Source organism: Eucalyptus grandis, chromosome 8 (genome assembly GCF_016545825.1).
Source record: "Eucalyptus grandis isolate ANBG69807.140 chromosome 8, ASM1654582v1, whole genome shotgun sequence".
Lineage (NCBI taxonomy): Eukaryota > Viridiplantae > Streptophyta > Magnoliopsida > Myrtales > Myrtaceae > Eucalyptus > Eucalyptus grandis.
The window spans coordinates 19,397,127-19,423,175 of record NC_052619.1 but is presented as its reverse complement, the minus strand read 5'-3'; the positions used below and the strand labels follow the sequence as shown (position 1 = coordinate 19,423,175).

Genomic DNA, 26,049 nt, shown 5'->3' with positions numbered 1-26,049 from the left:
TACCATAATTTATAAGGCATGAGAATTAGAAAGAGTCTAAAAGCAAAGCCACCATTCTATAAAGTCAATACTTGATAGGACGCTAGAGTTTCATCTAAAGGAAGGCATTTACAATGTAAAGCACAATCAACTTCCAAAAACACGACTACACCTCCACCACAAGTGCTTACTTGCCGATAACTCTATAGATAAACCGTGATCAACACGAAATACAGCATACAAGGGAAACAAACTAGTTCTCACAGCTACACAACACTTACTGTGGCTAAAGACACAACTGACTGGACCGAAGAAACAGCTAGTACTTTCCCTTCAAAGATTTGCCCTTCAAAGTGCTGTACTTATGAGCATTTCCTTTTAGAAAAAGCAGCCTCCAGATTCTCACAACCTGAAAGAGAAAAGGAACAAAGTTACTGGCGCATGTAAACCACTGTCATAAGTCAGCAGAACAAACTAAGCAGAAACCATACCTGGCAAGTTGTGTATAGGTCGGTAAGGTCAATGATCTCCAAGGATGACAGGATAGAGAAACTACTTCCGAGAGCAAGATTTGAACAGAGGGTCTCAGAAATAACAAAAGCAACACAACGCGATTTGGGAAGGGTTAGGAGCAAGAAGCGGCAAAATAAATATGTTTGCTTCTCCTTCCCACTTTTCCTTCTAAAAACAGAAAAGATGGTGAAGGGAGGCAGCACCCCCATGCAGTGAATGAAAGAGTCAGGTCCTACCTAAAAGGAATCACATCATGAAGGTGAACTCGGAGGATACTACAATCCAAAGATGAGAAACGAATATTGTTAACTTATCAGCAGCCGATTTAGCTGTGATAAACAACTAGGAAGTCAATTGAGGAGGATAAACAAAGAAGCAGGAAGATTGACATCACTGAGGACATCAAAGAGTGAGGGAGGGAGGAAGGGAGGGAGGGGCGCGAGAGCAGAGAGAGAACCCTATGCTCAAGATCAGTATCAGAGAGTCAGAAGTGAGAGGAGTTGAAGAGAAGATTGTACAGTATCTACATAATAGCCGTTGCTAAGATCTCTATACCTAGTCAAGAAGGGACTTGCAAGATTAAGATTATATAAGGACATCCCAAAAGGGGAGGGCTAGATTATATATAATTTAACCTCTGAATAGAACATAGATGCTTCAGTCTCGAAACGTTGAGAGGTCGGTAGATCCACCGAGCACTAAAAAGAACGTCTACCAGCATTCTTCACAGCTACACATATATTCTTACCCCTTCCACCTTTCATCCCACCAATTTCCCAATGCAGCATCACTGTTTGTCACAAACTAGAGCCATCCGGAATACCTCGCTCATCTCTTCAGAAATTTCCAACAACCAAAAACCATCTACTCAGCACATACTGCCCTACCATCTGCCAAGAGACTATCGACCCCACCACAGTACATACCACCTACGCAGTACATACCGCCCTACCATTTGCCAGGAGACTATACTAACCCCAACCACAGCCATGGTCACTCACAAGTCGCAGCACTTCAATGTTGAGCTGACAGAACGCTACAGAAACTACCTTACCTACCGAATTATTCACTCTATGTACAATCTATCTAAATTCGCTTCTACGGCTAAGCCTTCTTCCACGAAGTCCCCAACAGGGACTTCCCACCGCCTCAGTCATCAGTCGCATCAAGATTCAGAATGCGACGAAGGGTCTGAGTCGCAGAGTCGGCGCTGTGGAAGAAAGCCTTACTGGATAGTTTGCGGTCCCCAGTAGGGGAAGAAGGAGCAGATTTCGCAATGGGATGATGCATCACCACATCGTCAGAAGCCGAGCTAGGCAAATCAAGAGACACTGTCCTCTTCGGGCGGAGGGAAAACTTCGGGATCGGCAACGAACTCGGCGGGGGCGAGTTCGAGTAAGCCGGCCCGGCCCACAGCTCGGCAAAGGACATGCTCCCACTGGAGAATTCATCATAGAAAAAATTCTCATCATTGACAGGCTTGGCCTTTATGGGGATGGGCGTGCTCCCAGCTTTCGGTTTCAAGTAGGTCTCATCAGAAACCGAACCGGCAGCCGCAGCAGCAGGAGGAGCCTGAACGATCTCGGCCGTTTTACGAGCCTTCAGCGGGGTCGGCAAAATACCCGCCGCCCCGGACTGGAAAGTCCGGCAACTGATCTCGCGGAAGCATCTGGACGGCGAGGATTCGAACCCGGCGGCGAGGCCGCCGTTCGCCTTCGTCCGGCTGTACTGATGATTCCGGTGCTGCGCGACCACTACGAGCGTCTCCATATCTCGGGGAAATCACTGCACACCAGACATCACATCAACAGTTAAAAAGCCGCTTTTACCAGTCCGATTCGAGCCTCGCCAAACACCGAAACCGCCGCGACGACGACGACGACGGCGACGCCGGCGAGCGGAGCAGATCTGATCTACATCGCGGCGAGGACAGAGAGGGCGCTCAGTTCAGTTCCCCCTACCGAATCAGCGAGAGGACGAACCGGATCGTCTGCGCAGGCTGCGGCCACAGGGCATAGATCGCGCCGAGCACCCCCAGCGATCACTGCACGGTAAGCACGCGGAAAAGGAAAAAAAACGACGAACGCGAACCGGAGAAGACGGCAAAGCGGCGCGACGCCGGCCGAGTGTTCTACTGATCTAGGCGCGTGTACCAACGGCGGTCACCTCCGGGGCCGAGGCGAGGAGGATACCGGCGGTCCGAGCGGCGGCGGCGACGGAGAATGGATCTGGAGGAGTGGAGATGGAGATGGAGATGGAGACGGAGAGATGGAAGTAGGGGAAGATGGAGATAGAAATGGAGGAGGAGATGGTGGGCAGATATTACGGATCTGAAATCACATCCAGAGCCGCATTGGAATGTGGAGAGGGTGACGTCTCTCCTACAAGTGAAGTATCGTGTTCCTCTTTGGCCCCCCGCCGAAATGAGGCTCCATTTCTGGATCTATTTACTCTCTCTGCCACTGGCATGTGAAAACTCTATCCTTTAGACTTTCTTTCTTTCTTTCTTTTTTTTTTTTTTTTTTTTTTTTTTTTTGGATAATGACAATGACGTGCCTAACTTTGAGAAAATATTGAGTAGGCCGGCTACATCAAGTCATCGTACATTAATCCATTCAGTATGTGACATGTAGCTCCATGTTTTTCATGTGGAGCCTGAGTCCCGCCTTTTTCTAAGTCAAATTTTTGCTTTCTCATTTTCTCTCTTCATTAATTGATACATCATTTTCTATTTTCTCCGTCATTCACATTTGAAGCACCTCTCTCTTCTCCGTCTTCTCCATCAAGCCGCGTGAAGTCACTTCCCCCCTCTCTCTCTAAAATTTCTCCTTCCCAATAACCCACCGGTCACATCCAGCGAGACAACTCTATCCAGCGAGACACCTTTGCCACCTTCAGTAAGATGCCTCTGCCGCCGTCCTGGGGTCACTCCCTCAAGCCGCACGAAGCCTTCTTTCAAAAATCTCTCATGTGTACTCATCCAGCACTATGGCTATGAGCAAAGAGGTTGTGCTCACACATGGTAATTTCATTGCCATGTGCAAGCTCTTTGCGAGGTTCAAAGCCTCTCAATACAAGCACTCGAACTTTGAGAATGTGTATTTTTTCATGTATACGAACCATTGCTCTATCTTGGGACTGTTGTCATTAGGGTCTACTGTGGTTGTGGTTGTGATGAAGAGGTTTGATCCCAATGAGGTGGTCAATGCTATTGATAGGCATGATGGAGTCTTTCATTTCCCTGTGGTTTCGCCTATATTGACTACTCTAACCAAGACTATGAAATGTGCCAGTGAAAGTGGCTTGATAAGCTTGAAACAAGTGTCACGGTCCGTGAATCCTCACATACTCATGACACTTGTGAATGGCGCTTGCGGTTATCGAGTGAAGAGTGAGGATGCAGAGGGGACAAACACAATTGGTCTATGGGAATGGCATCAGGACGGTTGGTACTAGAAGTTCTAGGATGGAAGAATTATATTACTTAGGAGCTTTGAATGCGGGGTTAACCTTCCATGCACAAATTGATCGGGAGCTGATACCACTCTCCTAACAAGGCCATGGTAGGGCGAAACCAGTTGTTGAACCTAAAGAGATTTGCTGTTTCACTCGATAGATTAGACGCCCGAGCGAAGCTAGGCGTGATACGATCTTGTACAAAAAAAGCTATTCACCGTATTATTTGCTGGAATAGCTATTGAAGAAAGGCTGGCCTGGAGAATTATGCTTGCCAAGCGTCGCACGAGTCATTCCGCAGCCAAGAAACTGTCGGCTTGTGACACAAGTCTCTTGTGGGGCTACTACTATCAGTAGGAAGAGCATTGAGGACTTTTTGCTAGATATGTTAGCTTTTCAATTCAAGAAGTATTTTCACTTAATTTTCATGCTACATGCTGGAAATATTGTTCAAATTGATCAGGATTGATTTTTATATATATTCGATCAAGTGAAAGAAATTATAAAGTACAAGGGCTTTTAGATAAGAGCTTTACGATTAATATTAATGGTTGCTACAGATTTGTTGAAATATTGATTTTTCAAGTGGCTTTTAAAAATGGGTTAGTTCTCTACTTTATGCTAAAAAGTGAAAATGGTGCTTCAGTTTATATCTTCACTTCTTCTCGATATATCAAAATGAGATTATTATAGAACACAAGTTTCTAAGAGACTATCAATTGCAATAACCACTTACATGCCCTTTAACAAACTTATTTTTTCTTATAAAACTAGCTAACTTTACGTGATGGCTCTTGTGGATCTAGAAGTTATATTAAATATACATCCTGACAATGTTGATGTTGCAGTAATACGGTAAGCAGAAAAAAAAAAACAAGCTTTGCTAGTTTGGACAAGAAAATCGAGGATATAGTGAATTCATTTCCTGTGATGTAAATTTTGAGAACTGAGAAAATGCATACTCAAAAGCATCTTGGTTATCTCCTAGCTAAATTATCTTTATTTTTTGTTTTTGGGAATTAATATAGTTGAAAAAGATCAAAGAACCAATCCATCTTTACTATGAAGTATGTTCATGACTGGAACAAAGTTGTAACATTCCAGTCATGAACATCCCACTTGAATTTGCTCATACTTGATATTCCAAAGATCATAATAAGTGAGGAACTCTTCCTCCCTACTAAACAGAATCAAATATGCAGAAAATTAATAGTAGAGACCTAGGGACATATTCAAGAAAGCTCGTGAAAAAAGGAAAAAAATCAACTTTTATTAGGAGAGATATATCAAACGCAAAAGAAAGAGTAGTAACAAGAACTAGGGGCAAAAGGTGCTCTGTTCAACAGAACTGTGACCAAGCACACCCAATACCATCCAACGAAAAGAATGAAACGTTACCTATTTGTTCACCATTTAAAATGTTAGCAAACAGGAAAGCAAAAAATAGGATGGGGTTTAGATGTAACAATTTTGGACATTGCAAAGAGACCTAGATAAGTGTAGCAATGGGCCAGCGAATAACTAGCAGTGTCTGCAAGCAAGAACAGCGATGAATGCAGGGAAAGATAAGGAAGCACCAAAAGCACCAACGATGTGTTGGAGGCGACGGATCTAAGCTTGGATGTGATGGGCGGCTTCATGCAGCTTGACGGAGTGGCAACGACAAAGGCGGAGGTGGATACGAAGACGATGTGCCAGAGACGGCGGATCTGAGCTCGAGATGCGACAGACAGGCTCCCAAGAGATTTTTGAAAGAGGGCTAAGATTAGAGAGAGAGAGGTGGGGGGGTGTGGAGTGACTTTGTGCAGCTTGATGGAGAAAACGGAGGAGAGAGGGGGCATTTCAAATGTGAATGGCGGGAGAAGAAAGTAAAGGGTGCAACAATTACTGAAGAGAGAAGGGAAGGCAAAAATTTGACATAGAAAAAAGTTGGATTCAATGACTTAGCATGGCGGACTCACTCAATAATTACTTTTGAACTTTTGCTCAAATATGCGATATAGTTCATAAACTTTTTGTTTGTTTGATGCGGTCTTTGTACTTTAGCTCAATATGCAATATGGTCCCCAAATTTTTAATTTGTTCAATGTACTCCTTTAAACTTTTGATACAACTATAGAAAAGCATTTAATGTTATCTTTTCATTAATTGAAGATTATGGACAACCTCAAGCATTTTCATATAGCCTAGAACTAAATTGAATATGTACAAGAATTACATTGAATAAATTAAAATCATGTTACATATTGGGCCAAAGTTTAGGAATCATTAGTACAATTTTTCCTTCTTTTTTGCCAATCATGTCACCAAATTATATTTCTATTTTATGTAGCTAAAGTCAGGGATGAAAGAATGTTCGCTTTTTGTGCTCGTCGCATGACACCTAATTTTACTAATGTCATCATCGCGTGCCAAGCCATGTGGTGTAATCATGTTGCGTGTGCCATGATCGATCAATTAATATCAATATACTGACTATCATAATGGGACTTCTGTCATTTACTAGATTTAAACTGATTTTTCTAAAACCTACCTGTTATGAAATTGAGATAGTTTTTCAGAGAATATCTATAAAAAAGATCAGTGCTGGAGTTTTAATTTGCTAGTTTATTATTCAACAATTAGTCGATTGCACAAATTAAATTGACTTAAATGTCAAGTTTGGAAGGGAGTGACCGTTTGTTATGTCCAAAAATATGGATGGAAATCTTGAATTAGCCGATCAGGTTCAAGTACAAAATTCAAAAGATCCTCTCGTTCTCTTTATAAATAGGAGGCCTCTCAACTTATTTCGACACCCCTGACAAAGGATATATATCGACTAATGAAGGAAAATTGTGTCGATCAGCAAATCTCCGCCATTTGTAAGAAATGCATTTTTTTCTTCTCCTCGATAAAATTGATCGAAAGCTATCTTCAAGATCATGTGTAAAAAAACGTTGTCTCAAAGTTGCCCTTTTCAATTTAAAGCTCATCTTGTAACCGACAGGTTATGAGATATTACCAAAATATATGAATTCATCAAGGTTCCAATGTGTTGCGTTAAAATTCGCCCAGTTGTCTTCACTTTATATTATCTTTTAAATATATCAATGATGAAGACTTTTGTGCATTCATTGCACCTTTTATATATAAATATGTTAGCATCAAAATGCGTTTCTCTTGTTCGTGTAAACTAGTTGATAGTATTTTTAATTATATAGTTTATGAGGGACAAGTCTTATGGAGCAATAAAATGTAAAGAGTGTAATTAGCATGACACGAAAAACGTTGTTTTATGAAAAGTATGTTAAATAAATATCTACTATTAGGTACGACCAAACATCGCCTTTAAATAAGTAAATGAACTAAAAATTAAAACAGCACTTAAGTTCCTAGGTGAGATTGAAAAACGTTTTATTACCTAGTTCTATTGAAACTCCTAGCCCTTACGTGATAAATTAGCTAGGGGCAAAATTGGTTAGGTTGGAGGAAGGGTAGGTAGCCTGCAATGTCGATTCAAGCTTAGAGTCGATCAATTTTCCAAGTCAAATGGAAAAATCAAGATATCCTAAGTCTTAGTTGGAAAATTACTAAGATAGTTTTCGATCAATTTTATTGAGGAGAAGAAAAACTAGCATTTCTTACCAACTACGGAGATTTGCCATCTTTCAGCGTCACAATTTTCTCCATTAGTCAATATATCTCCATTTGTCAAAGGTGTCAAAATGGATAGAGGGCCTCCTACTTAAGAAAGGATGAGAGGAGCTTTTCATTTTCGTACTTGAATCTAATCAGCTAATTCAAGATTTTCAGAAAAAAAAAATATCATAAAGATCCTAAATTTATAGTATTTGTGTCAATTTAGTCATAAATCTTTTATTGGTGCCAATTTAGTCTTATATCTTTTAACTTAATGTCAATTCAATCTTTCGGATTAATTTTGGTTGAATATTTCTAACGTGAATGCTGGACGGCTTACGTGACCCCATTGGCGCTAACTAGGAAATTTTTAATAATATTTTAAAATATTTTATTATTTTGTCTAATTTGTTTCTCTTTTTTTCCTCCTCCTTCCTTCCTTTAGCTAGCAACTAGCCACAGGCGGCTATCAGCCATGATCGAAGACTCGTCATTGCTTGCCACAAGTAAGGCCAAGCCTTAGCAAGGGCTCCTCTTACCAAATCTGGCAAGGTCAACCCTTGCACCGGCTAAGGCGGCCTAGTCGGCCATCGCCCAATGAAGGTGGCACCCAGCAAGGGCGACCCTCACTTGGGCAAGGGCAAGTCTCGGCGAGGGCTCCCTTCACCCATAAAATGCATATATAATTTAGCGACCCAATTGGCAAAAAAAGAAGGGAAGATGGTGCAAATAATTTTTAAACTCTGCTCAACATGCAATGTGAATTCTAAACTTTTAATTTGTCTAATGTGACTTCCGAACTCTTTATATATATTCAATTTAGTCTAGTAATAATTTAAATCTATCCTATGAAATTATCGTGTTTTTTTTTTCCACTTCTCCTCATGGGGGACTTCCCCTGATCAATCTTCGGATACATAGGTGACAAACATATGTCACGGGTCGACAGTTCCCTTGACCATGGAACCACCCATGCGGCGCCTGGCAAGTGGAATTTGTCAGGCCAGCCTTCATACTATAGTTGTTTCAACGAACAATACAATGTATAACTTCTCTGTACGAGATCGTACCATGCTTAATTTCGCTCGGGTGTCTAGTCCATCGAATGAAATAGTAGATCTCTTTAAGCTCAACAACTGGTTTCAGCCTACCATAGACTCATCAAGAGAGCGGCATTAGCTCCCGACCAATTTGTGCACGGAGGCCAACCTATCTTTAAAGCTCCTAAGTAATATAATCATTCCATTCTAAAACTCCTAGCACCAACCGTCCTAACGCCACTCCCACGGACCAGTTGTATTTGTCCCATCTACCTCCTCACTCTTCACTCGATTACCTAGGAGAAGAGATTTATGATACGCTTGAACCGGGTGGATTCGGCTTCCAAAAAGAAGAGAGAAAAAACCTCTCTGTCGAAAAAGAAAAAGAGATTGGATGGGCGATTTCCCTTTTTCTAAGTTAAGAGAAGCACTACTCACAAGTGTCACGAAGTACGGGAGGATTCACGGACCGTGACACATACGCATCATCTATATCTATTTTCAGTCGAATTTACACATGAGTGATGCCGAAAGTCACCTTTTGCTAATCAGTGCCTTCACGATGCGCGTCAATTTAGCTGGTGTATTATAAGCCCAAACAGAAGGGTACCTTAGCTAGTTCTTTTTCTTTTTTTTTTTTTGTCGATACTACTCTAATCCTACTCTAACACTCACTCTTAAACTTTTGCCATGCCTCCTTGTAAAGCGTGGGAGTCAAAAACCCACTATTGAAATGAAATCATCCCCACCCTAATCCCCTCTGAGAATGTGAGGATTTGAACCCCCATCCCCTTTCCAAGTTGGAAGGGTGGCCACCCATGACAATCAATAATCAAGAAATGGCCCCAAAAGGACAAATTTTGTTTGAATCATGGAAACTTGAGTTTCAGGCCGAACGACATATTCTTGACGAATAAGCTCACTACATAAACTTTTGGAAAGTTCGATAGAAGTTAGGACTTCTCTCATCTCCCGTTTGTCATCGTGACAACATCCGATTATTACAAGAACTGATACAACGAGATGACAGACAACACCACTTAAAAAAAACAAAAAAAAAATCCCGTGTCCCGAACAAAGCATCAATCTAATCCACATATGATATAAGTACCCAAGAAAAAGAGAGATAAAACCCGATATCATGGATTAGGTTTGGAGGATTATCGTGGCTATCGTCGTCATCAGAGTCCTCTGTGCATGCGACGTCGCGAGAGGCGCTCCAAACACGGCCGTGGCGTCCTCCTCTTGCAACCCGAGAACCTACGCAGCGTACAGCCCCTATGATTTCAACTTGAGGCAAGTGCTGAACTACATGACTTACAAGACCGCCGACTCGGGCTACGGCACTGTCACCGAATCCGACGTCAATGGCAATCCTTGCTACGGCCACGGAGCCTGCGACAGAGGGCTCAAGACGGCTGTGAGCAATCTGTTGGACGGGTGTCCGATGAGAATCGGAGCACAGATCCAGCTTCCGGATTGTAGAGTCCGATACGAGAACTGTCCTTTCAATGAATAAGTAGATTTTGAACCGTCATCGCCGAGTAAATTGGTGCTTGAAAATTTCTTTGTTAACCTCAATTGGTATGTTCTGATTGGTGAAAGTGAGTTCTTCCTGTTTACAAAAGGACCGAACGATACCGAGAGACTAAAGTAACCACCAATGTCTCGAGTCTGTTTTCTTCTTAATAAGGGTGCAAACATTCTTGTCAAAGTGAAGTGTCTGATTCCAATTAATAGAAGAAAAATCCTAGAGTACGACATTTCCTCAGCGGAAAAATTTATAATTTGACAGAAATACATTCCTAAGTTCGATTGTTTATGCAGTAAGTGAACAAAAGTTATTTTTATTATCAATAATGAAGTTTAGTATGTATCAATTATGACTATTGTCGAATACGACTCAGAGCAAGTATTTTTTGTGACGGTTTTGCCACATATCAACCAAAAGTAAATCCAGAATGAGTAGGGTTAGAAATATATGTCAAAATGATAATTGATCGGTTACTTTACGTCATCATTATCATGCATCCACAAAATATAAGGCAGGTCTTTTCATAGTAATGACAATGAAGATTGCTAGCTTCACATATGTAAGGCTTGCTCCACGTGGTTAAGCCTCCAAAAAGCAGTACTTTGAGTAGTCACTAAAGTGGTGGCCATTAAGGATAGGCGTTAACTTATGTGTCATTCAACAAGGCATCTAACCATTCGACGGGAGACTCGGGATACTGGAAAAATGACGTCTTCATCGGTGCTGACCCGTATTGCCGAATGATACTCCCCTATTAGATGCGTGGAGGGCAGATTAAACAATTTTATTAGATTTTGTCTATTTTTGTTTAGGCTATGTATCCATTGTTCATGGTTCATACATAGATATATAAGTCACTGACTGGAGCCATAGCGGGACGAAGGAAACACGCACCTTTCTTTTTCCTGCCTCTTTTGCGGGGGCCGACCATCTATGCATGGAGTATATGCATTCCATCAGATTCGTGCCGATCGAATAAGCACAACAAGCATGATTCGATTATTTTGATCTTCATGACAACTATTTCGATGAAAACTGCAGAAAGACACCAAACTTCGAGATTTTCATGAAAACAAAGTGAAGGCAAATGGGTGGAAGGTAGTCATGAAAATTCGTCACCGATTATGTTTACAAAATTTTGGGACATTATGCTGCTTCAACTCAAAGATGATGAGATCTCTAAGGGTGTCAAAATGCAGTTTCAAGATCTGTCTCAATTCCATCTGGAGCTTGAACTCTTCCTGTTGGAACCAATTCCCAAATATTTGGAACCTAAAACGTACTCTATATGCTTTGGAACCTAGAATTGATCTTGAAACCAACCTACCTGTCATATGTTTCAGGATCAATTTCAAGGTTTACCCTTCCACTTGTGTTCTCAATTGAAAAATTGTAATGCATGATCACAGTTAATGATCATCATTTATTACTATAATCCATTTAACACAACTCATATTTAAACATACAAAAAATATTAACAAAGTAAAAGTTTTAATCATAAACATTATTCGAAAATGGAAGCTTACACTAGTGATTTCATATTACACATTCAACCTCAAATGTTATGGAATATCACAGGATTGCTGGAAGACATAAAATAAGAATTACACAAAGACAAGTTTTAGGTTCCAAGTTCCTAAAACCTAAAACTTGCATGTTGGAATCGGTTCTCCAACTTTTAAAATTTGGAACCTATCTTGCATTCCCTAGAATCTAAAACCAAATAAGTTTTCACCGGTATAGTTCTTCATTTTTAGTTTTACCTTGGAACCATGTTTACATTGATTCAAAGCCTCAATCACTAGGGGCACACATGAAAAAATTTCTGGAATATAAATTAATTTTTGGTCATAAATTGATTTCTCAATTTCTATTCTCCAAATGAGTTTCTAAAACAAAAGAAACATGTTTGATAATGACTTAAAATTTCTATTTTTGAAACAGAAATTCGTTTGATAACAAGATAAAATTTCTCTTTGTAGAGGTGGCCGGTGTTCGGCGTTGCATGGGCAACGGGTGGGCGGCGGGCAGTGATAAGAATTAATAATGAGAAGAGTTCTCATTTCTCACTTTTATTCTAAAAATAAAAAAGTTAAAAATTTTAACTTCTAATTTCTGCTCCAAATTTATTTCTGGAATAGAAACTTATTTCAGAAAAAAAAAATGAAATTACATTACCAAATGGACTTATGATCCAAATCTATTCTAGGAAATAAAAAATAAAAAAGAAAAAGAGAAATATTGTCATGCGCGCCCTAATAATTTCAAAGAATAATAATTATGTAATTCAAACATTCCTGGCTATAAAGCGGTAACGCTCAAGGGGGTCACCAGTGCTAATCGTCCTTCTCCACCCCTTTCTCTCACATAAGCTAAGAATGTGATCTTACAATGAGAACTTCAGATGCCCCATGAAATTTTCCATTTGACATGACTAGGCTATCTACTACATCTCATCAGCCATTTGCATCCATGTGAAATCATATGTAAAGAACTCTTAAACATTTATCATCCAGTGGGTGACATGTATTCTATCTTCCACACATCGACAGTCTGCAATCTCAAACCCCAACTATGTAAATAGCGACATCATCTCTAACAAAATAGACAAAACCGCAATTTAAATAACCAAAATAATGTATCTACTGCTTCCATAAATATCTTTTATCGCAAATTTAAACCTATATTTCTCCCCCTAGTTAAAGCACTTTCTTTCGTTTTCTCGAACAATTGCATATGCTCATAAAACTATCAGGTGCATATGTGACACCACAACCGCGTGCCGCGCGAGCGTCGGGGGCAGATCCAGCTTCGCGACCGTAGAGTTAGATACGAGAACTACGAGTTCAAGGAATAGTCGATTACTTCCTTGGCCAAGAGGCTTGATTTTTATCCATTCCACCGAAGGAAAAATTGCTTTGAATGGTGCTCTAATAATGCTCGCCACGGGTGAGAGGGCAAGAAGGGTACGTTTCTTATTCCTTTATCATGAGCTTCTAACTACAGATCCAACGCATTGATTGCGTTTCTTATACATATAATCATATCTCCCATGGACAAACGATACGAACGCTCTCTCACATGCAAACCCGATTAGGAACAACACCTAAAAGTGAGGGCATGAGATGGACAGGAACCACGGGCGATGTGAAATAAATGGATGCTGCATGAAGATCGATGTCTGCATTAGACACCGTGTTTTCGACTAAAAGAAGCATGTTTAACCTATTTGGAGACAAATTGATAATGTAGAGACAACAGGATAATGTTGCTTGACAAACACCTCACTCGTAAGCTTGTCCTTACAGGCACCATATATGCTCGGGCGTAACCACATCGAATAGATAATCGGAGAGGAAAACGGGCAGCATAGCGGAACAAGTAGGAGAAAGACAAAGAATAGGATTTAGGATTCGAAAGTGAAGATGTGATCCGATACCATATTAAGGACTATGAGAGTAACAAATGCATTTCCGTATTGTATACAGCAAATTAATTTAGGGAAAATGACACAAATAATCCCTAAACTTTAATTAAATGTGCAATATAAATCATGAAATTTTAATTTATTCAATGTGACCTATAAACTTTATTCTAATACATAATGTGGTTCATGAACTTTTAAATTATTTAATGTAATCCCTAAACTTTATATATATGTTCAATTTAGTCATGACGACATTACGTATCGGAGTAAAGCTCATGAATCATATTGAACAAATCAAAAGTTTGAAAAAGTACGTTACACATTGAGTTTAAGTTCAAGGGCATTCCATTAATTAACGATGAACATCAAATAAACAATCGGAGACAGGGAACTTAAGCAATATAAATAACAGGCGAGAGAAAGATGGGGAGAGGGTGTCGGTTTCAAACTCCCAAGTCGTACCCTCATATATCATTAGAGCGATGAATAAATTTTTGTGTGACTACAGCATTCACTCGATTCTAACAAGAAAGAAAAAGTTCAATTAGACGGTAGGCATTCCCTTCCTCGGATGGTGCATAAAATACATCACTTCCAACATCCTTTTTGAGCAAGAACATCCCCCCCTGAGCATCGAAACGATCTAGAAGCCGAAAGCGGCAGACAAAGACAAAGCGGTGCCCTCGAATTTAACGTAAGAATTAATCAAATGACTCCACACATTGTGTCGGCACCGAGACGTCCCAAGTGGCATGCCAAGTGCCAAGAGTTCCCAAGTGAAAGTGCACACTCATCACCCCCAAAGCGTCTCTCTGCAATCGGTGCTCATCGTCCCTCATAAAAGGCCCCATGCAACGTGCCAAGACTCGCAAAACCTGCAACAAGATGAGCCAGGAACAGCCCCGGAGGCCCCAGGGCGGCGCCGACCCCATCAAGTACGGCGACGTGTTCGACGTCTCCGGCGAGCTCAAGGGGAAGCCGATCGCACCACAGGACGCGGCCACCATGCAGGCCGCCGAGAACATGGTGCTGGGCGGCACCCGGCAGGGTGGGGTCGCTGCCGTCATGCAGTCGGCAGCAGACGTGAACGTGCGGACTGGGGCAGTGAGGCCTGGCCAGGTGAGCGACGTCGCGAGGACCAGGGCGTGACTATCTCGCAGGCTAACATCGGCAGCAGGCGAGTCGTTAGTGAGGTAGTCGGCGGCCAGGTAAAGGCGGCAGACCCGCGGGAACTCATTTCCGGGACATGCTTTCCGACTTATGTGGACGGCTTTGATGTCGCGGTGTTTGTCGTTCTATTAGTACTGATATAGCTTGCGGAATTGTCTATTGCATGAAGGTTGTGGGTGGATACGTCCAACCGGCCGTGGACACTGGAAAGCCGGGAGGAGCTCTCGACCGCGACGCCATAACCATCGGCGAAGCGCTGGAAGCGTCCGCTCTCTCTGCAGGAGACAAGCCACTGGAGCAGAGCGACGCAGCCGCAATACAAGCTGCCGAGGTAAGAGCCACCGGCTCCAACGGGACTATGCCTGGAGGATCGCATCGCTCGCTCAGGCTGCTGCAACGCAACGCCAGGACCGCGGCCAATGAAGACAAAACCAAGCTCGCCGATGTTTTGACGGTAGTTAAAAGACGGATTGGAGTTGGCTCCTCTGTAGTAGATGCAATGGAATTTATCCTTGACTATTTTGTTATGGTTTTACAAATGATAGATATAAACTAATTACATTTAATTTATTCCCAATTTCAAAAGTCAATTTGCCTTGTCCTTCGTACTGGTGACGTCATAATCGTAGGAAACACATGTTTACCATTGATCAATCATCAAGTTTACCAAACCATCTGCTCCGCAGATTGCGACGGACGTACTGCCAGGGGACAAGGCGGTGACGCGGGAGGACGCCGACAGGGTGATTGTGGCCGAGATGAGGAACAAAGTTGAGATGACAACGACCCCCGGCGGTGTGGCAGAGTCCATGGCGGCGGCCGCCAGGCTTGACCAGAACAAACGATAGGCTGATGGGGCCAAGAAAGAAGAATGCGGCGGCAAGCTTTGTAAATAGAAAGAGCAGGTGTTTTCGTGGTGCTTTTATAAGAGAGTGGTATGGCAGTCCTAGGTTTTAGCAGCAACAAAGTAAGTGTCCTAATGCCTAATGTATGCCATGGGAATAGTGTTCGAACTTTCCCTGGAATAAAGAGGGACTTTTTCAGTTTGAAGTAAAGGTTGAAAGTGGCTTTTTAAGAGTCCTTCACAAGCCATCATCCGGTTTATGACCCTCTCTGGTTCGAGAAGTTCATACTTTGATGAAAACCAAGTTCGAAAAAGCAGAAACAACAATGGATGATCTCATGAAATTAAGACACTTAACATTCTGTAAATTAGAGGGCAAAAGAGACAACGATCTATCGAGCGAAAAGCGGGTTTTCATTTGGAAATTGTTTCTAGTGCGCCCACCAGACAGATTTTTTCTCAAGACAGTCCAAAAGCTGCAAGGTGCAGATCACGACCCATCACCTGCCTTTAATGTGAGAACGATTTAGAACTGTTTTTGTTCATCTCTACCCATCACCTGCATTCTACCGTCGTTCCATGTCAAATCTGTACCAATGGAGACACCACAAGCAAAGAGAGGAGAAGACCTGCTGTTGTTCGCAGGTACAGCCAAAAAAAGGCTGTGCAGAAAAGGAAAGCGGAGTGACATCTGTAACGGGCACTGCCCCTCTTAAAATTCACTATGTACAGTAAACAGGCTGCATCCAAAACTCAAAATGCATGAGCCAAGCAGCCACTGTGTCTATAACTACAAGCACAGCACTAGAAGCAACCAAAAAGCTAAACTTCAGCGTCTTGCTCTTATATACAGGTGCGCATGGGATGATATTAACATCCATCAATGGCTCGAAAAACTCGAACTTTGTGAAAAAACACGAATCTTTTTCACACTCCGGAATCAAAACGCCCTCGTTGTCCCTTCCATGAACATGGTCCTTGTAAAGCTCCCTCGGTGAGCACCATTGGGCATCAGAAAGTTCACTACAGTACCTAAGCTCCTTCACGCGAGCCCCTCCTGGTTAACTGACTAAGGCAGGAGCAGGAAGAAATCTAGTTAAATAAGAATGTTACCTATACCGGTTAGCAAGTTCCCATCATCCCGGCATCACCTCAGGCATCACCGTACATATATGCACGGCGAACAGCCACACCCAGTTACAAAATTCGGCTAGCGGGAAAGAATTGGAAAGTTAATCAGTATATATCACAAATCCAAGTACCAAGAGCAGAGTCAGGCTTGTCCAGTCTCGCCTATTCGACTAGTGGACACCATCCACAGGTTGCTTGTTCGAGTCTGGCACAACCTCGCAAGACATGCCATGTCCATTGCTGGTCGGAGAGAGTAAACGGGGTTTCTCAGAGCCACTCTTAGAAGCCTCACAAGATTCTTGATTCCAGACATGGACGCAATCAGAGCCAACCATTCCTTGATATGCAACCAATCCATTAGCTTGACAAGGACTAGCGTTGCAGTCAACAGGTGGAACTGCGAAGCTAACATTTGCAACAACCTTCGACTCCTCGTCAGCTGAAGGGCAGACTCCATTCGACGGACTGCTATGCATCACTTCCAGAATCTGATCGCAAGATCTTTTTGATGGCGTGCACCCAACAGAATGTGCAAAGCTCACTTGTTGCACGCCTTCACTGGATTTGAGTTCATCCAAAAGGATCTTTCCATCTGAATAAGAAAGACATTCAGCAGTACTCAGCATTTCATCCCTCGTATCATGAAATGTCCCACCCGAACAGATGAACCCATTTGCAGAAGCCGACTCCTGCTTTTCAGTATCGACATGTCGAGAACTTTCTTCAGAATGTGCAGTGTGAGAAATGGGGTAGCCGCCAGTGGGATTACTTTTGCGATCAACATCAACATCAACATCAGTGTCTACAATTTGAGCACGCTCTTCCGGGGCAAAGTAATCCACAAAGTCTGCTCGTTTAGTGATAGAGCAAGATTCTGCACATGAATGGCCTGAGTCAGCATGCAGTTTGGCATCCACTTTCAAAGTTGCAATATACATGGTTGGAAGAAACAAACCGCATTTACCATTATGATTGAGATCAGTCTCTGAAAGATGGGTAAAATTGTCAGATGCAGAAGGCATAGCACTCAGGGGAACAGCCTTCCTGTCCGCAGTATCATAAGGCTCATCTAATTGGGCCAAAGCTTTTCTCTCGTTCTGATTGAGATTAGTCTCTAAAAGATGAATAAAATTATCAGTTGCAGAAGGCAGTGTGTTTACGGCAGCATTCTTCCTCTCTGCAGAGTCATAAGGCTCATCTAAATGGGCCAAATCATTCACCAAATATTCTCTTTCATTCTGATTGAGATCAATCTCCAAAACATGGTGCTTATTGTCAGATGCAGAGGGAACAGTGTTTGGGGGAACATTCTTCCTCTCCGCAGTAACATGAGACTCATCTGACTCGCCTAATTGGGCCAACTCTTTTTTCTCTTCCAAACAATATGAGAAGTCAACACTGTCACTTGTTATGTCAGATGTATCATTTAGCGAACTGTCTAAGAGCAAAGTAGATTTATCAACAGTAGGTGCGCCATTGATAATATCATGCTCATAAGGGGCTGTCGGCGGTGTTCCTTCCATCACATTAATAACAGGAGAAGTTGTTCCTTCCATTGTGTTCACATCAGGAGAAGTATCTTCACAAGTTGCATTCAGATCTAGCAAAAGAAAAGCAAGGGCACATCAGGACTTGTTCTTGCCTCATAAAGCATGATCCCTGCAATTTATTTGAAAAGAAATAATTCATTTTTATTCATATAAACCTAAAAATTACCTATAGGAAAAACTGCTTTTTCTTCAGCATTATGATGATTCAACAACGGCTTCTGCAACATATCTACCCCAGGGAACACCAAAATATTCATCCTTCTTAAGCTTTTCTTAAGTGACACGTCCATTGGCTCAAAACCGAATACAGAGGTCCACGTTTCCTTGAGTTCAGAAATTGCAGGTATGACCAACTTTTGAACCTTTAAAGAGCCCAAAACCTGAAATTTTCACTTGCAGAAAGTTAATCATAAAAGATTACTCAAGTATGATACAATAAACTAGAACGAAAAGTCATGTAGGTTCACAACCACACAAGTGCATCTCCTGTGAAACATTTTACATGGAAAATAAAAAACAACAACTCAGTTCCACTGGAGCAAACTTATGAACTGTATCAAAGCATATTTAACTAACATTGATTATCAACCAATCATCAACGACTGTCCAAAACCGTTTTCAGTGATCCCATAAAATGTTACATGGATCAGGAACAGTGCTTCAACAATTCATTTGTCATTTAAATTGCATAAAGACAGGGCGGACCAAAAAGGGGCCAAACAAATAAATTACTCTATGTAGTTACGTATTGATAAAGAGGGTTCTGACATCAAGAACTCCAAATTTACCTAGTTGGCCATTATTTTCATTCTGATTGACATTAGAGAGCACAAAAATATATGCATATGTGTAGCAAACCATGTGACTACTTACACGTTAACATTAACAGCTATCCTTTCGACCCCACCCCCAAGCCCCAACCCCCACAACCCCTTCAAGCGTGGCTATGCATGTGATAGAAATGGTCATCAAGCAACACTGTGGAAAGCAAAATCTTTCTCAACTACAACAGACTGTTATTAACCGATAAGTCTGTAAAGTGTCATATTACAACAGAGGATAATGCTACTGATCATACCAACGGATTCCAAAATTCTAAAACTTTGAAAACCAGTAGTTAAAAATCGAATTACCAAATTCTCAAGACAAACAAAGAGTCATTGCAAGAAATCCAGAGTCCTAAAAATTTATGTAATACTTCTCATAACAACTTAAAAACATGTTTCTAAAATGCATCGACCAAATTGCATGTATGTGAAAACAAGCAACCAGTTGAACTGCAATGTAAAAGCTCACAGATTCAATTGCTTTTAGCAGCCGACGGCACATTCCTTGACGCCGATACATATAACGGGTCCCAATAAATGGCATCTCTGCTAATTGTTTCCCGTGGATCCTAAATCATGTGGTAAAAAACAGTCAATAGACAGAGTAAGAAACTCAAACACACACATCAGCAGACAAACCAATAACTTCTCTGATTCCAGCAAGTTTTACCAGCATTGAGCACTTTGACCGAGCAAGTTTTGATCACGACATAAGACAACAATCAAAGCAACCATCATTTATTTTAAAGAGTTACACTGGAAGCAAATCATCAAGTAAAATGCAGCCAAGCAGAAATGACCAAAATACATATGAAGAGAATGCTTGATTCTACATTAATTTTAAACGTGCTACAAGGGACAACTACAAAATTTTGCAATTGCAAAAGGGTGATGCCATTTTATATTGAGGTGGAAGTAAAAAACATTCTAAATCAATATTTCAAAAGAGCAAATCAGTCAACTTATCCGTGCATTCCATCTATACCTCCACCAAATGAAGACTTCCCTTTCAGGCATTATATTCTTGGCTAAATTGTAAATCTTCCCTTATTCCATACACCTGCATTTATTAATATCTAGTACCATGTACAGGTCTCCTTGATTGGTCGGAATTATAGAAAAGACCTCATGCAGAATATGATGCCATAGATATCACATCACAAACTAACACTGGTTCCATGCAAATCACATGCCAGATATGCAAACTTCAGCATCATCCAGAGGTTAAGTAGTCCCAATTGCAATGTTTTAATACAGAGTGATAAAATCTGCAGGGTATTGACTTCTCTTCAATGCCCACAAACCATCAAATAGACAAAAGTATTGTCAATTACTAAGACAAAGAACGCTCATGATAGCTGAAATGAGTTAAGTCAGCCAAAACTTACCTGATTGATGCTGCAGCTATCATCTCTTCCCCCTTCTCTAAAATTATTGTATAGAAGCCACTAAAATCTAGCCGACTGAAATTTGACCTGGGGATGACATTCTCAGTTTTAGTATACATCAAATATATTGGCAATAATACTGGAAGGAGATTGTAAACATCCTCCTGATAAATGTATCAGATACAAGGTGAGCAGTGTAAAAAAGGGGAAAGCTTGAGACTCCAACGGTCACATCAGAAAGCAAAGGAATCATATAAGCTGCCTTAGTTCTACAATCAAAGAAAGCACGAGACTCCAACAGTCACATCAGAAAAGCAGAGGAATGAACCTAAAAGTATTTTGTCAATTTAAAACCCTGCAACCACCACAAAATAAGGAGGAATCTAATTTTTGAGGGACAAGCCTCAGAACATGACCACAAAGCCACCATGTTGTCTCTATTCCAAAAATAAAAAGCACAGAGTATATGAGTGGGCAAAAGAAAAGTACAAAAAGGATCGTGAAAGAAAGGAAGAGTATAATCAACAGCCATGCTTGCAAATTCAAATCATTGCAGGTTTTATCAGTAAGAAATCATAAAGCTAAATTAAGCACGAAAAGGCACACAGAAACAATAAAAGGACTTGTTTGTATCACCACTAATAAAATAGAAGGGAAAGAAATTGGCCATGTCAATGAACAGTACTAGTGAATAGTATGAAATAGAAGGAAAATGGCCATTCACTATCTAAAAATAAAAGAAAGGATATTCGATTTCTATTGTATGATATACGGTTCTGTGAAAGCATTACATTCAATGCACTCTTCATGTATGGTTACCTAAGGTCACAGCCATGATCCTATTTGGCTCACATGTTGTACTTAAGCGGAAGGAGTAAATTCGCATAATCAATTTCTCATCCACGCCATGGGGTAAAGCTAGGCACTGACAAGCCAGGCTGTGAAAAATAAAAAGCTCTTATAAAAGAAGAGGTATTCATGCTTTTCCTGTTCCTTTTTTCAAAATCTCTTTAGAAGATGATCGATTATATCCATGTAATGAACCACTTTAAAGGTAATTAGTCTGTTTAAGTATCCCACATCACATGTCCACAGGATTTGTCGTGGCACGTTACACGTGAGCCTCGCTCCACCAAGAACAAACTTTTGAGTTTAACATTCTAACATGGTATCAAAGCCTAATTTCAATTCTTTAATGCTTCATTTCACTCGTGATTCTTGCCTATTTTATACCCTATTTCATCAATTCCACAAGCCATCTTTGTCTGATTTGCATCGAAGAGGGTATAAAAAGGTATTTCATATTACTTGGTGCAACATTTGTTTCAACCTTACTTACATGTAGCTTTCACTTAATTCGATTAACCTTTTCAATGTGACATTCTGACATCCTCAATCTACGAACAGATTCTTGATTTCCCACTTGTGCATAGAATTTAAACAATCACCGGAAAACTGAACCTTCAGGACATACTTGAACATGAGTGACACTTCTTAAAGCACAAAATCCACAACATTAGGAACTATCCCTGACCTTCTTACAAAAAATGAAACTAATTACCTGATTAATTCAGATAAGCATGCTAAATTTAGTCGAATACAAATTCAGATAAAGCTTGCCATTCTTACCCACAATTGTAGAGAATGTTATGGATCATATCGACCCCACTTCTGTGGTCGGGAACAGGCAAAAAACACTCATCCATTACGGACAGCGCAACGGCTACCTTGGAACTGCATTCAACCTTCCTTGATATTTCAGTGGAAGAGATGTCTATGTCCATAAAAGAACGATGCACAAGAGTAAATGAATATCCTTCCTCCAGTTCATGTTTCACACCAGAAGCATCCCAACATCTTCATATAGCTGGCATACGAGCAGCTCACAATTCATCTCCAGACATGGTATATAAATATAACATAAAACAGACAACCAATATACAGAAGATACGTAAGACGCAAAAATGTCATAGTCATCATTTTTCTCAATCAGAAATACTGGAATTTCTTGAATGATAATAATTAATGAATAAAATAAAACACAGGGCTCACATGTGAGCACAAATCAATTCCAGTATATCCTTTTCATAACTGTACCACATTAATTGCAGTTTACACAAACAATGCAAGACTATTTTGGAAATTGTTTTACTCATCACCTTGCACAGTCGAATTGAGCTAACTTTGTGGACTTCTAAAACAGATGGTGGGGGATTCATTTTAAGCAAATAAAGAATGAATTAGATCTCAAGTTCAAAACAACTATAAAAAGAGTTGCATTGCATGCATTAAAAATTACGGGCGATGCTGATGCAAGTAGAATTGACTCTCCTAGCATGTTTACTTAAATGGAAGAAAAAGGAAATAAAGTACTTTCTGACAGCTCTTGCCACAAAAGGATGACAACATCTCAACATCCTCAACTGCATCCTCCGCAAGTACACATGAGCTGTGATCTGCAATAACATAAGTCATTAAAATGCTGAGCCAATCGACAAAAAGAGCGTACACAGAGACAATATGATTACATTTTTCCTCGCATAACTGGCATTTGAATAATGCAGAAAACATTGTAGCTTCATCGCCATACTTTTCTTTTGTACTCTCACCAATTGTTCCACAGTATTTGCAAGAGCAATATAAACAATGCCAATCATCTGAAGGGAACTTCTGTAACAAAAACAGAAGGATAAGTAAATTTTCATTATAATAACAAATTTGATTCTAGATTATCCAAGATAAAATAAAATGCTGAAGTGAGCAAAACCTTCTACAGCAGCATATACAGCAGATGGCATGCAAAATGACACGATACTTGAACATGAGAAAGGGTGGGAACTAACAGAAACCTAATAGAAACTCAAGTGTACAGAGTGCCGACTTAGCAGCCGTACATCATAAATTATCCTATCAAGTCAAAACAACGTTAACAACATAGACATGGTTAAATTATCCTATCACGTCAAAACATAAATATCCAACAGCACGATTAGGTCATCAGTCATCAACCAAACCTATGTGTGATTAAGCTAACCAGCATGAAGGTGGAAAAGTTCTTGTCATGAAATGGAAGCATGCATTAAATACACATAAAGGAAAAGGTACAGATGGGAAAGTACCAAAAAGATCATTGATCATGCACAAGAATGTAACTAGCACAAGGGAAAAGAAATTTGAGAAAATACAGTCTGCAAACATACTTGTATATCTAAACAGCTTTGATGAAATGTCGATGGGCAACCATCACAGCAAACCAAGTTCCCTCCATCTCCACAGATGCCACAAGTGTCATCATTAGGATCATCTCCATCAACGTCTATATAATGGAACCATTTCTGCCCAGATTTCTCCTGCTTTTTCCAAAAGTCCAGCAGGCACTGCAACAGAGACATTCCATTCTCCAAATATATGTTTTCAAGTGGCCGGCCAAGCTTGCTGCCTGCATGAGCTTCAAATTCAGAAACTGTGATCGCCTCACCACAGCAGTCACAATGAATACCATCTCTTGTGATTGTACCCCCAAGCTTTGCTTGTGTCTTCTCCAGATGCAGGTACTGGACCTTTCCTTTATCTAGGACAGCGCCCAGATCGATCATCCATGCCAATATAGTCCGTTTGCCACTGTAAAGAACATAATTTTCAGAATCTGGTTGCGTCCCCTCAGAGTTGCGGGCCAACAGAGCACATCTCTTTCTGTTTTGCGTCTTTCGTCGTTTGCGATTCCCATTCAACAATGGAGTTCCTTTTCGAGTTGCCCCACTCATTTTTTCCTTTCCAGATAGGAAAACTTTTCCTCTACTTTTCGCTTGGAACCATTCATTTGCACTTGAACCAAATCCAAATTTTCCTTTGTGCTTCTTCTTCTTAATTGCTCCATCAGTTCTACTACTATCCTTCTTTCCCTTCCTTTTCTTCGTCATTACCTTGTTTAGTATACTAAGTTCTTCCTCTGGTATAGGTGAGAACACAAAGCCAGCCTTGTAAGCCTTAGATTCAGCATCACCAGCCTCATAACGCCTTTTAAGAACATTATAAGCCAAGGTCACCGACCAGTGAGTTTTTCCATCAGGGCTCACATAAACAGCATCGTTGTATTTTCTTCTTTGCCTAGGCCTGTAATCAATTGTCCAACCCGCGCTGATGAGCAAATCAACTATTCGGTCTCTCACTAAATTCTTTTGTCTACGTCTAGTTAGTCCTGCTTCTCCATCTTTTTTTGGTTTCAGTCCTTTGGTCACACTCTGCTCATTGTAACTACTTTTCACTGACTTCGAACTCGACCCTGATAAAAGCACATTTTCACCCCATTCAATGTCCGCGCATTTACCCTTTTTAGATGGCGATATGTTCTTTACCTCATATTTATTCCCATTTGACCTCCTACCTTTGCTTGGACTACCGACAGGCGAAGTCTGCTTCACACTATGTTTGGTTTTTGAAATCCTTTCACTTTTTCTCAATCCAAGCATCTTTCCTTTCTTCCCCTTAGGTGGCCTGCCGCGCTTCCGCTTCAAATTCTGTAAGGATGGCTCAACCAAATCAGAAGCCCCATCCTCTCCGGCCTGCGCACTGACGGTCTCAAACCCATGACCTCCTCTTCTCTTTTTCTGAACCACGGCAGCTCTCTTCTTTTTCTTTGCACCTTCTTTTCCAACACCAATACCAACAACAGTCCCTGACCGCAAAACTCGTCCCACGAAGTCCACTCCACCGTCTACAGGTTCCTCCTTCACAATCTTCTTAATCGGCTCATCACACTGAGTCCCTTCTCCCCAACTCTCCCAACTCCTTTTCCTGCTATTCTCCAATGCACCGTTGCACGGACCTTCACCTGTCAACGCAACCTCACCGCATTCGCTCCCCGACACCACTACCTTGTCGCTCAAAATGGCTCCATCTTCCGATGGGACCAGCGACTCCTCACATGCCTCCGCATTGTCCGACGCCAAAGCCGGCGCTTCCCCACCACCCAAGTCATCGCCTTTCGGCACCACGTCAACCAGCTCCTTCCGAACAAGCACTTCCCCGGACAAAAGGCCATCTCCCTCCGGTTTCGCCAGCGACTTCCCTGATCTCAAACCTTCCCTCATCTTCCCCAACCTAAAAAACCACCCACCCTCGAGAAAACCCGGCTCCAATTTCACGGCAATCCCGCCATGTGCGGCACGGAAACCGCGGAAAAAACACGACTCCCGCCCCAGCAACCAGCGCGATCAGCGAATCACTCCCCAGCGCGATGCCCGTCACTGCCCTATCACGGCAAAAGGAAACCCAAAACGTGAAACGGAGGCACAATTCCAAACCAAAAACAACGGCAAAAGAAAAAACGAAGAAGAAGCAAAGAAGGATCACGGCAAGACAGAGGGATCAGAATCGGAGGCGACGGGCACCGACCGAGCTCTCACCGGCGGCCCCCGGCAGAATGTCGCAGCGGCGGGACGATCCGGCGACGGTGGAGCGCGAATCGGCGGGCAGAAACCTGCTGGGGCCGGACGGATTGACGAGAATTCGGGGAAGAGAATTGAGAGAGAGAAAGAGAAACGGGCAGAGAGAGAGAGAGAAGTTGGGT

At 41.5% G+C, this 26,049-nt stretch overlaps 3 protein-coding genes and 1 non-coding gene across 5 annotated transcripts; 2 read left to right on the top strand and 2 right to left on the bottom strand.

Annotated features, from left to right (window-relative positions):
• On the bottom strand, window positions 1-2,860 carry LOC104456984 (hypothetical protein). 2 transcript variants are annotated; one of them, XM_010071889.3, is made up of 3 exons: window positions 2,454-2,860; window positions 471-2,277; window positions 1-388 (listed from the first exon to the last, which is right to left on the bottom strand). In XM_010071889.3, the coding sequence occupies exon 2, from the start codon at window positions 2,260-2,262 to the stop codon at window positions 1,642-1,644; it is 621 nt and encodes a 206-aa protein (XP_010070191.1). In that variant the 5' UTR covers window positions 2,263-2,277; window positions 2,454-2,860; the 3' UTR covers window positions 1-388; window positions 471-1,641. The 2 variants fall into 2 exon arrangements, with proteins under 2 accessions (XP_010070191.1, XP_010070192.1); XM_010071890.3 differs by having other exon boundaries at window positions 2,584-2,860.
• Window positions 2,861-4,735: 1,875 nt separating this feature from the next.
• On the top strand, window positions 4,736-10,128 carry LOC120287048 (antifungal protein ginkbilobin-like protein 1). The gene is made up of 2 exons (XM_039299704.1): window positions 4,736-4,803; window positions 9,795-10,128. The coding sequence occupies exons 1-2, from the start codon at window positions 4,736-4,738 to the stop codon at window positions 10,126-10,128; spliced, it is 402 nt and encodes a 133-aa protein (XP_039155638.1).
• A 4,327-nt stretch (window positions 10,129-14,455) lies between these two features.
• LOC104456986 lies at window positions 14,456-15,588 on the top strand. The gene is made up of 3 exons (XR_005545641.1): window positions 14,456-14,778; window positions 14,910-15,194; window positions 15,427-15,588. It is a non-coding gene; the product is annotated as a late embryogenesis abundant protein D-34 (transcript).
• Window positions 15,589-16,269: 681 nt separating this feature from the next.
• LOC104456987 lies at window positions 16,270-26,049 on the bottom strand. The gene is given in 11 exon segments (XM_010071893.3): window positions 16,270-17,589; window positions 17,680-18,315; window positions 18,432-18,645; window positions 19,562-19,661; window positions 20,481-20,567; window positions 22,110-22,323; window positions 22,326-22,347; window positions 22,854-22,936; window positions 23,009-23,150; window positions 23,681-25,731; window positions 25,875-26,049. Coding segments are annotated over 10 exon segments (4,092 nt in total). The 5' UTR covers window positions 25,571-25,731; window positions 25,875-26,049; the 3' UTR covers window positions 16,270-16,885.